The sequence below is a fragment of the Gallus gallus genome, chromosome 9 (genome assembly GCF_016699485.2).
Source record: "Gallus gallus isolate bGalGal1 chromosome 9, bGalGal1.mat.broiler.GRCg7b, whole genome shotgun sequence".
Classification (NCBI taxonomy): domain Eukaryota; kingdom Metazoa; phylum Chordata; class Aves; order Galliformes; family Phasianidae; genus Gallus; species Gallus gallus.
This window is the reverse complement of record NC_052540.1, coordinates 7,659,393-7,674,900: the sequence shown is the minus strand read 5'-3', so window position 1 is coordinate 7,674,900 and position 15,508 is coordinate 7,659,393. Positions and strand designations below refer to the sequence as shown.

General features: G+C 42.8%; 1 protein-coding gene across 2 annotated transcripts in view; it reads left to right on the top strand.

Moving 5' to 3' along the window:
• Nucleotides 1-14,609, top strand: part of FARSB (phenylalanyl-tRNA synthetase beta subunit) — a 34,414-nt gene extending 19,805 nt beyond the window's left edge. Inside the window, exons 17-18 of one of the 2 annotated variants that reach the window (XM_040705542.2) lie at nt 1,217-1,369; nt 14,345-14,609. In XM_040705542.2, coding sequence (XP_040561476.1) covers nt 1,217-1,369; nt 14,345-14,496 — 305 coding nt within the window. In that variant the 3' untranslated portion in view covers nt 14,497-14,609. 2 annotated transcript variants of the gene reach the window in all.
• Nucleotides 14,610-15,508: the final 899 nt, after the last annotated feature.

Here is a 15,508-nt window from a genome sequence, read left to right as displayed (position 1 = left end):
ATCCATCGAGATATGAGCAAGTCCACAGATCTCAGAGGAATTTCAGGAATGGGAAGAAATCTGGCTTACTTCTTACACTGTGCAAATACTGCAAAATAGTGCAGTACAAAAGATCAGCTGATGACGTGCAGTCCATGCTATATGCATATAAGCTGTACTTTTGACTACCTTTATACAGAAGGTGGTTTCAAGGCCAATGAGTTTCCAGAGAAAAACGGTAATCACAAATCGAGTTCCTCCTCTGGTTTGAAAAAGTTTTGCCCTTGTGTACACCAAAGAGCTGAACTTTGAGAAGGCAAAGACTACCTGAAGGCAATAAATCAATTCACTAAATTTAAGTCTTTTGAATTTTACTGCAAATGAATTAGCAGCTTGTTATTCTGTTCCTAGAGCGTTCGTGTAAAAAAGTGAGAACGTTGAAGTCTGTAACAAGTAAAGCTAAATAGGGTACAGTACAGTAGTTCCATAGAGTATGTAGCAATGGTATAGTGAAGGTACAAGTCTAACGTAGTAGTTTTGAAGGTATAAAAAAAATAGAAGTGTTTCAATAAAGTGAAATAGATAATATAAGAAGATTCACGGTGGGCAGAAGGTAAGGTATTGAGTAAGGGAACTGTCCAAAGGGGGACAAACTTGTGTCAGTCTCAACTTCATGAGAAATAGCACATTTTCCATAGTCACTTGGTTTCAAGGATGTCCAAGATGCTCATGAAAACAGTTGTGATTTGGAAACCTGTGTAAATTTAGATCTTTCCATAGACTACTGGGTTAACATTAGCCATTTCATGTTGTGGACCAGTTACTTTACATGGGTAATTATTCTGCAAGTGAATTTTATCAATACCTAGTTTCCGGAGCAGTGCCACGCTTTTCTGACACATTTCATTCTGGCTATTCTGTTTTTAATCTCTTTAGCACTTAGCTATATGCTTGGCACTTGTCATTGTCTAGAAGATTTTTGTATTTAACAACCATATTTGCTGCACAAGATGTAAGGTACCTTAGATCTACATTTCTGATAGTTTGACTTAGTGGGCTAAGGAAATCCCATCATTTCCTCAAATTACAGTAGGTGCAGCAGAGGCCATTTTGCATACTCATTCCTCCTTTCAGCTACAAGTACCCTCAGTGTAATAGCAGGGAAAAAACTGCTGCAAAAGGCAAGGCTGGAAGCATGATGAAGCCTTCCAGATAACATAATGACTTCCTTTTTCAGATGTAGGTGCAAGAAACTACAGGCACTTATGTGCCATTTATTACAACAAGAGCCCTGGGTTTGAGATTATCCATGGTTTGCTGGACAGAGTCATGCAACTTCTGGAAGTACCACCAAATGAAGAGAATGGATATACAATCAAGGCAACTGAAGGTAAGGAAGGGACAGTGTACTGCAGAGGTTGTTTTGGAGCTCAAATGTTCCCCTACAATCTGAGCTGAACTTTCTGTTTTTGCTGACTATGCAGAATGAATATTATTACACTGTGCTGTGGCAGCACGTATAATTTTGAAAAGGCATTAACTGCATTCACTGATAGCAAAACAGGATTGGTGTCTTTCTGTGATTTATTCTTTTTATAAACAATGAGTCGACAGCTTTTTAAAGAAACTCATAGTAAATTGTAAACAGTCTGTGAAGCTCATAGCTTACAATGAATTAACCTGATTATTAGGTGAGTAGGAATTCACAAAATAGATGACTACGCTACATACCCACTACATTCTCTTCAGTTAACAGTGACTGGAAAAGACAACTTCTTACACTGCTCTTTTAGTTTATAGCTTTATCTGTATCATTTATTTATATATGCCTCCTATTTGTCTATTCACATGAAGATATACACTTCATTTATCTTTTATCTGAAGACCTGCTGTCTTTGAGACTGAGCCTTTCAGACTGCTCAGACAAGCAGTTGTATAACAGGCCTCTTCATTCTCCATATAGGGTCAGCTGCACATGAATTAAAAATAACATCCTTAAGTGCAAAACCTCCCTTGTATGTGCATTTGTGTGCAAGAGGTAAAGAAAGCAGACTGACTTTATTGTAGAAGCAGTGAGGTCAGCTCAAGAGAACAAGCAGCAGCAATTAATCTATTCATTTAACTTAAAAGCACAGTGATTACACTACAGAAAAGCAAGACTGTACAGATGGTGACTGTGATTTTACTTAACTGTGTGGTGATGTTCAGAGGTATGAAATAATGACAAACTGGCTCAGGTTGAAGAGGTGCTTCCATTCGGCACTTACTGAAACCAGTGGCACTGGTATAAGATCCCAACAGCCTGAAAAGCTCATCTATTTGCGTACTGTACTGCCAAATTGCTAGACATCTCCTATTTCAGTGTGCTGCCAGAAATGCCAGGCATAACACTTCAACCAAGCCATGTCATAGCCCATTTTTAATGCACAGTTGTGTCATATAATGGGGGACTTTTTTCTGGGGACTTTTTTCCCCAGCTCTGCCTCTCCCCTCCCATTTTTTCCACAAAGTAGTTTGCTGAGTATTAGGTAGGTAGGCATTCAAAGGGTTTGCTAGTTAATGTTGTTAATATGATTACCGGGTCAACTATTGGGCTGTTTAAAGTCTTGTAGTTTTTGTTATAATTCTGCACAGTACAGAACCGGTAACAGCAAAGCTTATTTGGGAGGAAAGAAGTCAAGGAGCTGAGTACCCAGGTGCTATTGATGTGGCAGTCAAACCTAAATGTTACGTTCCTTCTTGTTTTTGAATAGATATATGAAGTTTTCTAAAGCAAAGTATTTGCAAATGTTTTGTATTCTGTACTGTAGCATTTCAATAACTTATGACTGTCTGAGGAGCTGGAATAAGAAGATGAACAAATGATCCTAATGCAGTGAAGAACTTATTTCTAGATTCTAGTGTTGTTATTCTTGATGCTGTGGATTTGCAGTACATTTAAAAAAAAATCCCTGCATTGCCATGGCATTACTCTACAGCATACTTAGAGTGCAGGATTGGGTAATGCCTTGCCCTGTGCAGTATAGTATGAGCAGCTTGTGGCTCTTTGCTATAGAGCAGGAAAAAAAAAGTGCCTACTGCTTTGTTTCAGCAGCGATTCAGAAACTCTCCAGGGATGACATGGAGATCCCTTGCAGTTCTACTGACATTGGAATTTAACCTCAATAACAATGCAGATGGCTGATACTCTTAGTGCCAAGTGAATGCAGTGTCACTGCACCAACTTATTTAGAAGATACTGACTGCAGAGGTAACTCAGTCAGAGTAGCCTAGAGAGCTTTGGTTTTGTTTTTAACTTGCTTTGCAATCTGTGCGTTAAGCACGTGTGAGAGAAAGTGTCAGCAGATGATGGAGTAAGGTCAATTGCTGAGTGAAAGAAAGATATCCTGTAATGTCTTATGAGACTGCAGCATCCTGAAATACTTCAGAAAGAGCAATGCTAGTTACTTCAGAGGTTTTAAATCAGGACTTTAATGTGGCACGGCTGTTTTGATGCATCTTTATGGAGCATGTCTTTTATTGCCTGTGCCAAATTAAAATTTGTATGCTGAGAAATGGATTTATCCTATGAGACTGATACTGACTTAGAAAGACTCCAGATACCACTTCTGTGTGCAGTCTTAAGTAGAACTTGAGACTAGTATTGAACACAAGATGAAGGTAAGGCTTTATTCCTGGTGTAACTGCTTAAAATGACTCTAATAATTGTTGAAAAAACGATGCTGGGAAAAACCTTATTTTGTATGAGCAACACAGAATAAATAGAGGAGATGTATTGGGCCCCTATTTGCCTCCTTTCCAAATTCACTTTGGAAATGAAACGCCCATGCTATATTCTTCTTTGGCCCATATGTGCAAATCATAGTTATTTAAGCTCCTTCTGTTCTACCAACACCTAAGTGCCCTATGATTTGACCCGAAGGTCAGAGCCTTTCTGCCTTCATAGCAACACCTGTGAAAAAGTGCAGATGCTAGAAAATATGGGTGAAATTGTGATGTTCCCCTGGCCTTTGCACTACAGTTTGGTGTAATCTGAGCTAGGTAATAAGTGGAGAAAAGATGTTTAAAGCAGCCTTAAGGAAGGGAGGGTTCTAAGTGGCTGAATTCAATTTCAATGTATGTACATTTGGCTTTTCAGTTTCTTAGAGTTACTGAGGAAACTTTTTCCCTTTATTACTAGAGATAGGAAATCATGAAGTTTTAAAGACAATTCTGAAATGCTACCCGTTGTTCTAAAACATACAGGATTGACTTTCTGAATTCCATGATCACTGACCTAGAAAAGATTTTGGTTTTAGTTTTAGAACAGCCTAGGCATCCATAATTGAACAGTCTGAGTATAATTACTGCTTCCCTCCTCACATTTTCCCGTGCTCCATAATACAGTCTCCTTGCATAAAACTATCTCAGAATTCTATATCATAAGATGCATGGATCAATCTTTTTAAATGACAAATATGTGAGTAGAAGGAGCCAATGAATTTAATGGAATTAGTTCTTTTTTATTTCAATTGGTTTCACTTCCTTTGAAATGAAAGCTAGTGCCATTCTGATAAATACACTGGAAGTTATTCTTCATTTCAAGCTTTTCTCTCTGCAGAAACAGGTAAGTTTTCTGCAACATTTTGGTAATCCCATGTCCTAGGTGACTATCGTCTTCTAGAAGTCAGGACCACGATCACAAATGGTGTTCCTAGTGGGACTTAGGTCCACAGTCAAGTTTTACTTAAGCTAGAAAAACAGTTTGTGCATATTAAATACTGATAGCAGCTTGTCTTGCACAATACTTGAAGGTGTGGTGTTAGGTATAATTTCTCTCTTACCTTATAAAAAAAGTGTCAGTCATTCTAAATATGAAGAAGAAAAGCCCTATTTTTTGCAGTACCTCCTGAGAGTCTCCTGTACCTTGCAAATATAAATGAATTCAGTCCAACCTGTTTGAAAACTGAGAGTAATACCCATGTTTGATGCAAGTGAAGCAAGTTGATGTGTTCACAGAAAACGAATGCTGCTTGTTCACATAAAAACCAAACGGTTCCTGGATAGTGTGGGCTTACAGCACCAGCTCCTCTATTTGTTCTGGGGAATTGCAGCTCAAGCTTTGGACTTTTGTTTATTTATCTTTTTGGATAAATTTGCATGCCATTCATTCTGTTAGGGTAGTCAGCAGCTTAATAAGGCTGGGAAGTCAGCCAGTTTGTGATCACCATAAATGTCTGCTTAATAAATGCATACTTGAATGCCTACTAAGCCTTGCTTCCTTTAGTAATTGACAGTTGTCTTTAAAAATATTGCTCCCCTTTATTTTTACAGCCCTTAATTAAATGAAAGGTGTGGTAAAGTGTAGAAAATTTTAATTCCACAGTAAATCATGGTAATAAGTTCTCAGTTAATGAGGTTTAGCTGTGAAATTAGAGGTGTAATAGTTATCTCCATAACTAAGAACATCAGTTTGCTTTTAAAGTAATAATTATGCAACAGATCAGAGTCTAAATCTCCATTTAAAGTTAATCTCAATTCATAAGACAAAAGGAGGAAAGTCTGGGACTAATTCTGAGTTGCATACGTAGCACTGAGCCCCCACGTCTCTCTCCGGTGGTCAGTTCTAACTGGGAGATTGAACCATGCACAGAGGTTTAGTACCTGTGCTAAGAACTCAGCATTATTAATGCCTGTTCTGGTTTTATTAACTCAAGCTCAAATTGCACTCAGTAGCCGTCCTGGCAGCTATTGCATCATTCACAAGTGTCACTAATTATCTATTTACTCATAGATAAATAAAGGAAACGTGCACATCTTACTGTGAAGCCTCAAGCATCATTTGTGATACATTAGAAAATATGAGCCAGTTTTTCATCATTTTAATGGCCATTCAAGTACAGATACCTTGTAGTTACTATTGCATGCTTGTAATTGTATTTATCTACCAAATTTTAGTTTGAAAGACTAGAATCACATTTGTGACAACATCCATTTGCCATAAAACCGTATCAGCTGCTAATTGACTGAAATTTAGAGGATGTGGATCCACATTTGCCAATTACCAAATCAGGTTTTTCTTACCCCAGGATCAGTGTCAGATCACTGGATTCTGGTTATGTAGACCATCCACCTGGAAACGCTGGCAGCACATGAATGTTTTTCTCATACTACAGAAGTGCCAGTACTGCTATCAGGCAGAGGAAAAGTGTGTTACTATAACATATCACGGGACAGTGAGAGGTTTGGCAGTCATGGACTTCTCTGTTTTTAAACTCTCACTACCAACCTCTGTTTGAGGGATGGTTTCCCCCACACATGAAATAAAACGTCCAGTAAGAACAAAAAAAAATACTTGTTTCTCAAATTCAGGAAGTTCTTTCAGATGAGCAATACCTTTGAATTGCCTCACTTAGAAGTATATTTCCTATGGTATAATAGCAGGAGAATAAGTCTACAGGTACTACAGAAATATTTTGGAGATGGTTGTCAGGTCGGCTTGCAAAGAGACAGACTGTGTTCAGGTACCATCCTTTTTCCCCTAGTAGAAATTAATAGAGATTACAGTGCTTTTTTTCCCCCCCCCCCGCTGCATTTTGTTCTCACAGACTAGGGATGCTCCCAGCAGCAGTAATTCTCCTCCTAACAGTTAGACTTCTCATCTTCTACCTGTTTCCATCAACTCACAGACCCACCTGAAACACTGACCTCTGTGTTTCAACTGAAGGTGCCCATTTCTCCCCCCTAATATATAGTCATTGTTCTGCTGTTCCTGTACTGGAGAGGCCTCTTTAGAGTTGCATTCTGCTGCTCCCCACCCCCATCAGCAAGGGCAACTATATTTTTTTAAATCACATATCTTGCAAGTGTAAGATTAAAATCTTCCTTGCATCAAGAGTTTTTGAGGTCTGGCACAGCTTCCATTACATGATACAGAATTAGGTCATTTTTATATTCTCTCCTTAGATTTTGAAATACAAAATGATTGCTTTGTCACAAACTGTGTTTGCAGTGTAGCTGTTGCAAAGCCCTCTCTATAAAAGATGATTCATCCAACCTAGCAAGCAGAAATAGCAAATTGCATCTCTCCTTTCGTGGCAAGCAGGGGCAGCACCAGTGATGTCAGCAGCGGCTGCAGTGCTGCTTCCCTGCTGTGACCGAGGCAGGCTGTGTGCTCAGCTGATCACATCTTTGCTACAACATCAGTGCTGTGATTGGTCATCTTGTATTTGGTGATTACTAAGGCTACAAGTTTAACATTTGATTCTGTTCTTAAAATAATTCTAGTTTTATTTATTCCCATTGTCACAGGCTTGGGTTTGTTGGTTGGTTGGTTCTCCTTGCGATGGTGAGGCTTTTTATCCCCTTGTTTCATTTGTTTTTGAAGGAGACTGCTTATTTTAAGATCCAGTTATGGCCTTTTCCCACACATGCATCTGCTTTAATAAAGGTAAAGAGTAATGCTGCTGCCTGACTGCAGTGTGACTGATGTTTAGGGGTACATCAGCCCAAAGCACAGTTGATAACAGAATGCCACGTCGAGTGTGCAAGTCATCAGTTGTCAGTGGGGCTGTGCATGGATGTTGGGTGTGCTAGCACATCTTCAAACTGCTGTGAGGCTGTAGCTAAGCAGGTCTCTGATTTTTGTGATACAGAGGCAGAGAGACAGCACTTCATATTTAACACTACATACATTTCTCACAATTACGTACGTAATACAATTTTAACCAGGAGGTTGTAAGGTTTTCACCTCAAGCTTCTAGATAAGTTTGAATGCAGAATCTTAAGATTGCACCTATGTTAGAGGAATTCACTTGAGAAGCCTTGGTTGCTAGCACTGATAGTTTCACTGGGTGCTGAGATTCGTAGCTTAAACTACCATAGAATAGTACCTAAGTCATTTAAGTACTTAAGGACTTAAGTAAGTCATTTAGTACTTAAGTCATTTAAGACCCAGTAGCCATGAACGTATAGCATCATAGAATCACCAAGGTTGAAAACAGCTTCCAAGATCATCTAGTCAAGATCATCTAGTCAACCATCCATCTACCACCCCATACTGCCTCACTAAACCATGTTCCTTAGTACATCACCTAAATGTTTCTTGAACACCTCCAGGGACAGTGACTCAACCACCTCCCTGTCTATCAGCAAGTGGTGTCAGGTCACTAGGAAGGGAGGATGGCTTGATCAAGGGTGTGAAATACATACACATCATGCAAACTAGATGTAACATGCTAAAGCAGAATTGCAGGCTGACTGTGCTGGTTCTTGTTCAAACCAGAAGCTGAGACCTACTGGCTTACTGCACAACATGGAGTACACAATACCCCTACCATGATGAGTATGGTTTATTGTTTTAATTCCTGAGGAATACTGATGTAAAAGGTGAATTATTCTTTTATGTATATGAAAAGGGACAAAAAGAGTCCCAGAACAGAGAAGTTAGCTGTGATGCAATATCAGCTAAGGTGTGGGACTTCTAGACGGGGCAGACCCACATTTCAGATAAACCTGGATTTCAGGACTGGCCTAAAAACAAAGCTTGGCTATGTGATGATTCACCTCAAGTCTAGCTGAAGGCCAATGTAGAATTGTTGTTTCTCTGAGCTGCCTCATAAACGCAGATTTATTGAGCTTGATACACAAATACTCATTTCTAGAAAATGAGATACAAATTTGATAGAATAATTTTTAGGTTTTCTACTCAGGGCAAATTTTTCCTGTACAGATTATTGAAGCAGTCACACTGGTACTTAAGCATCACATACATGAAATCCCATTACCTACATCGGTGACCCAGGATGTTTGGTTTCCTTAGCCTCAGCCTCCACCCAAATACTGCCTTCCATTGGAAAAGCCAGGAACACAGCAATGTTTCCCACATAATCTTAAATTATTTTGACAGTACTGTAATCCTGAGAACAATACAGGAGATTAAAAAGGAGCTCTAAACCTGTTACATTCTTTGATCACATCTGGACATCCAGTAACCCTCTGTTACTGCTCTTGCATTTCACAGCAATAGTGGCAAAATAAAGCTAGCCTGAGGCTTCTACCAGTCTCTGTTGAAGGCAAAGGAGAGGAGAGTGCCAGCTGTACCAGTCCCCCCAGGTTAGCGCTGCATCCATTTCTTAGTGCAACTGTAACAGTTGACCATGGGTCTAAAACCCAAATCCTGTTTTGATTTCTCCACACTCTTTACAGTAAGAAGTTTGTTGCAGGCATAATAGAAGTAACATTTAGCAACCTACCAGAGGAATATTTACAACAGAGGATATTTTGTTTGTGCTTTTAACTTTAGGCCATAGTTTCAAATACACGTATTACGAGTTCATATTAGTTGAACAGATGCGAAGTTGAGGTAGCTGCAGTTTTGGAGGTCTTTGCATAAGATTTTGGGAGCCCAGCTGCACTGCATACACCCACAAGAAAAGGTTACTGCCTTTTAAAAATGCTAATGCATGCTATGACTTTGTACTTGAGTGCTGGAAAAGGGAATTACTAGGAAATATGAAGAACCTGATCCTAAAAAAAGGAAAAGCCACCACTACCCTCCAAACTAAATTCCATACAGTGTCGCAAAGGTAAAATACTTCAGCAGATGAGCCAGGGTGAGGTAGTCACCCAGCTGCCCTCTCACCAAGGGGATGGGGAATTAAGATGAAAGACTTGAGAGGCCACATGAGCTCCTCTCTATTACCTTCTTAAGCTTCAGCTTCCGATGTTCCTTCAAATTATAGGAACAAATGAGTAGGTTCGAAGGCTTAGCACAACTGTAGGCCTTTAATACTGCTTTAATCTATTTCTTTTTGAAAAGGAGGGAGAGTAAAGCACAGAAAAGAAACTGTGCAAGGTGTTTGACAACAAAGAGTGCAGGGAACTCCGAGGGTTTTGAGGGTCAATTAGCCAGAAAATGTGCTAAAGACTACATGCTCTATTGGATTACTGGCCAAAGAATTACCCCAAAGCAATCAGAGTTGCCTGAATACAGAAAGGCAATTACAGATTTTTGAGGACAAGCTACAGAAGCTGTAATTAAAGGTGTTATTTCTACATCACTGAACATTAGAAATTAAATTCTTACTCGCAGCCACGAGAAGTAGCTTTTGTCTTTCACTTGCATGTAATATATCAGCATAAACCATGACTGGCTTCAGCATCTCTTCTTCAGGAATGCATATTGTGTTTCACCCCACCCCTTCTGGCAACTACCAATTATGATGTTGACATATTAAAAGGTGGATTTCCATTATCAGACCTTCTGACTTCCTCTGACATTGTGCAAGTCTCCATTAGCTAGGACAATACGATCCCTGGCTGGATTTCAAGGTGAAGTTTGTGAAGAGCTATTTGTGTGTGGAGCAGACAGGATTATATCAGAAGAGTGATAGATTTGCCACCATTGAAGTGAATGACGTAGTAGATTGCAGTTTTTAAATGAATTTTGGCTCTCAGAACACTTGATAGCACAGGCAATAATACCTACAGGAACAGGCATTGGGTGTGATCACAACAGCCACAAAGGCAGCCACCTCCTGGCATGCTCGGTGTTGCCTTTGGATGTCCTGCAACAACTCCTCGACCAGCCAAAGCCTATCTCAGGAAGGCCATTCTCCACACAACCTTACAGTTCTTGACAACACTGCGTGCAGCTAGAACAACACACACTTAACATTTACTTCTAATCCCTGCTTCATTGACACTTAAGAATAGGCTCCAGCTTATGGTCTGGCATATTCCAAACAAAGTTATCACACCTTTTTTGCTGACTCCTCATACACATAAAGCAACATAAGCACATATCTTTCATGTAACTTTGGCTCTCTAAGGCTTTATACCTTACTTTGAGAGCTGACACAATGGTCCAGCCCACAACACATAAGCTTCCTCAGAGCCTGAGACACTATTACCATTTCCTTGGGACCACAAGAAATACACAAAGCAAGAAGCATACCTGTTATTTTGGAGCACCTACAGGCTGCTGTTGCCTCCCAAGCTGCTACCTCCTTCTTGCTTCTCTTCTAGCGCTGGTTGGTGCTTCACTCAGATCACACCACAGCTACACAGTACTTTCTTCCCTCTTTCTGCTCGCATTTGTCTATGTTTCGTCTTAATCTTCCTTTATGGGCTCTCCTTTCAACACCTGTTTTTTGTTATCTGTAATTGGCTCTTAATTGTAGCAGCCTGGTAGAGCTGTGTGGTCCAGCACAGGGCCAGGTGTGAGCACACCTCCCTCATCTGTTGCCTGTTGGGCTGCAGGAGAGCTGCTCACATAGGGAGCCCTCAGGCCCCCATCTGCTGGATGCAGCCCAGAGGCCGTTCTGGCAAGCAGGAATATGCTCTGAGGCATTCCGTAGTGCAGCCAATTATCACAATAATAGTTTCATTATTAACTGGAGTTCATAAACTGTCTGTAAAACTATTCCTCAGCTCATGTTTCTCTGGTGCAGGAGCCAAGTGTCAGCCAGACAGATGGGAACCTAAAGCTTTTAACGGGTTCTTCCATTTGTATTTGCTGATTGCCTGACCTCTTCCAGTCACAGAGTAATGGTGTGTGTCTGCAAAGCACCACGTGCACTGTGGGCTGTGCCGTGAGCAGTGAACCCTTCAGGGTTAGCATGGCTGGAGGAGAAGAGGTGGTCCGAAGGTTCCATTCCATGCACTTTGAGGAACAAATCTTTTCCTAGTGATATTAATGAGATTTTTACACCTTTGCTGCAAGGAATGTCAAATCAAATAGCATTGTGGTCATTGAGCAGTACTGGCTGGAGCACGTGAAGCTGCGGACAAGGAGTGAAGGAGAGCCACCACCTCCGTTCTGTGGTTGGAAGCCTCAGTGGTGCCTGTCTGCTTGTGTTATGTATTCTGAAGCTATGCTGTAAGCTTATGGTAAGAAGGAACACGTTTTGCTGCTGTTGAGCTTCTAGCTGATTCAGCACTTCACCTTCTGACATAATCATTAAGCAGTTTCATAGCTTCCGATACAATGCAGTGAATTGCCAATGGCTTCCAACATGTATTACAAAGGCAGCGGTTGCTCGGGCAGCAGGCGCCCCATCCCGGCTGTGCTCTGCTCACTGCAAGGCTGACTGCTGCCCATGGCCTTTCTTAGGCCTGAAATAATTGTTTCATGCTATGGGAAACAGCACAGATCTTGGGAACGGCGTGCAGCTTGGTGCTCTCCTGACCCCGCTGACCACAAGGTTACACCCAGAGCTGAACTGGCCTCTGGGAAACCTGTGGCCCAGTGGCAGCTCACTGGGTGCTACAGGTGAAAGTGTAACGAGGAAAAACATGTTTAATGGTTGTAAGGATGTGGGGATGATAGCCGGTTTTGCAGCATTTGATTCGGTGCAGTGCAGTGTTAGACCCCACTCAGATGCTTAAAGGTTAAAACCAGTTGAGTCGCATGGTGTAACTGGGATGGATGTGCAGGGAGATAAAGTGACTCTCCCAAGGCTGCACCGAGCTCAGCTCAGATAACTCAGACTCAGCTTTTTAATTAACCCTACTGTCAAAGCTTTTGTTGATTTGGTTGCTTTTTCCCCCTAATTTTATGGCATGCCAGCATTGTTACCATGTGTTCAGTTCTTGCTGTTGTGCCAGGGTAAGCTCACACAGCCGTTTCTGAAAGAACATCACTGTGCTGCTCTCACCCTTGGCACAATACCGGCTTTATTCACAGAGGGGAAAGCCTTTACCACTAACTGCAAGGCTACTTTATTTTTAGGCTGTGTTTTCACCCACAGTCTGCAGAGTGATCCGTATGCACGGCGTTTGTTTCTCTTCCAAATGCGTTCCATCCGGTTGTATTTTAACGCCCCGTTGCAGCGTGCGGCGTGGCAGTGGGAAGTGTCTGTGTGGGCAGAGTCACGTGTGGGTGAGAGCTGGGGTCAGATAATGGCACAGCTGTGTGCCCAGTGCTCAGGGTTGAGATCCGAATGGATCGTTTAAAATACACCGGGTCAGAATAGTTTTATTAACAACCCTTACGTGGCGTTACTGTGATACAAACAAAGCTGAGATGCCTGGGGCTGCTGTGTTCCCCTACTGGTCTGCCTGAATGTGGGAGAACTGCGGCCATCCTCTTGGTTCCTCCTAGGGGCCAGTAGTGGGCAGTGAGGTGCTGGCACTGCTGCCCAGAGCAGCTGTGGGTGCCCCATCAAGGCCTGGCTGGGTGGAGCCCTGGGCAGCCTGGGGGCAGCCAGCCCGTGGCAGGGCTTGGAACTGGGTGGGCTTCAAGGTCCCTTCCAACCCCAGCCATCCTATGAGCCTACAATTCTATGATGTTCCTGGAGTTTGAGTTTAATTTTGGCCCTTTTTTAAATGTGGCACTGCAGGGATTCACCCCAGCTGCAGCATCGCAGCCTCCTCGTTCCCATCCACTGTCTCTTCTCATAGAAGACGCTTTGTTGGATTTTAGGACCCGGAGAAAAAGACACAGAGCAAGGGGAGAGGGCAGCGCGGGTGCTTCTCTCTGGTGCTGATGATTTCCTAGTGGAAGTACAGAAGCGAGCCTGACCCTCTCTGCAGGGCACTGCGATAGGAGCACGGTGCAGAGGCTTTGTGCAGGAGGAGCTGCGGGGTCCAGCACTGTGCTTCGTCCTCTCCCTCCCTCCCTGTGCTCCCTGCACTGCCTGCAGTGCTGCTGGCGCTGAGCCCTGCGCTGTGCTCAACAACCAGCCCTCACCTCCTTCTCAGGGTTACAGTAACTGAAGGAAGGAATAAACAGCAACAAAATACACAGCTTCATGTTTCAGCTTAAAAGACAGAAGTCCTCCCTCCGGTTTTAATGCAAATGCTGTTGAAGCATCCCAGCACTCTGATCATGCTGGAACTGACCACAGAAGGAGCTGGGAGGGGTTCTTCCTATGTGACGAGTTTCCCAGCTCCAAATGTGCATTCCATCATTCTTCCCTAAGGAAGGCCACGTGTTACCTCCTCCTCCTGCAGATGAGGAGCACAGCTCATGCCCAGTTATGTGATGTGCTGCCGACCCGTAGGTGCCACCGAGCTCCATTTCCTTAAACAGAGTCAGGTGGGAAACACTCAGGTGTTCAGTAGTACCCAAAGCCCAGAAAGCCCATTTCACTGTCCCTCTGCATTCAGTTATCTGTGCTTATTCCTGTTAAAGGAGTAACGCAGTCAAAATAACTGAGAGCAAAAGTTGCCCACGCTTTGGGCTTCACATTTTATTTTTAACTCAAAGTGTTTCCTCGTTTGCTATCAATCATGGCAGCTGCTAATGCAGAAAGCGAGAGCCTATTCTTAGCATCTCAGCGCACAGAGCTGCCTAATAGTGAGTGCTTTGTTCCCCGTGGTAAATGCCTATTGACTTCCTCGGCCCAGAGAAATATTGATTTTTCTCTCGCTTTCTTCACAGGCTCTGCTTTCTTCCCTGGGCGCTGCGCTGAGATCTTTGCCAGAGGTCAGAGCGTGGGGAAGCTGGGAGTGCTGCACCCTGATGTCATCACCAAGTTCGAGCTCACCATGCCCTGCTCTGCCCTGGAGATCAACATTGAGCCCTTCCTGTGACGATGGGGCCTCACCCACGGATGCCCGCTCCCGTGTGCTGCACCCTCTGCTCCTCTTTCTCTGTAGGCAACATCTGCTTCTGCTTTTACGTTTCAATAAACTACAAAAACAGAGTCTTGTTCCGCGGGTAGATGTGTTCCTTACGGTGTAGGATGGAGCTGCAGTGAGACTGTGCCGCTGGTATTTGTAGAGGGGTGAAAAAGCCAAGCTGGGTAACAGCCCAGTGTTCTACAAGGGCAACGTAATGGCAGGGCATGTGATTCATTTACAAAGTCAGAAATGTTCCACAGGCGCAGCTTCATACTGTAACTGATTATGGCTGCGTAACAGGAATCTCATTCTTTTCTTATTGCATGAAATAAGATAATTGATTAGAGCAAATGCTGAGTGAATGTGAGCAGAACGAAGGAGTTGAGCTTTTCTTCTGTACGGTTGTCATGTGCTCATCAGTGGCTGGGGGAGGAAAACAAACTTATTTCATGAAAACCAGAGATACTTTGTAAGCAAGATGTGCGTAAGATCTGCTGCCCCACTCCAGACATCACTGCCGCTCCTTTATCATTCTAAATTCAGAAGGGGTGGGTGGAATTACATTTTTCCATGGTTGATGTAAGCCGAGTGGGTTTTGAAGCTCCAGAGTAAATGGGGGAAATGCATTTGGGAGCATACGCCAGTGGTCTTCTGCGTGAAGAGCTGAAAATGTCAAAGCTTTGTCGGACTGAGGTCAGTGTACGTCTGCCTGGGGCAGCGCTCACTGCACAGCCCTCCGGTGGGTGGCTGAGCCCCAGCAGCACAGCTGGGACTGGGCACTGGCCCTGGGTGCACCCAAGCAGCATGCTGTGACCACAGCGTTCAGCTCAGTGCTCCTGGCTCATCATCCACTCACCATCATCACTCACGATGAAGCTGGCTGTTGCTCATTTGCATTGGTACAACCACTGCAATGTTGCACGCCAGTAACAGCAGGCTGATTCTTTGTGGCCCATCGTTTTTGGGGTGCCAGGAGGCCTCT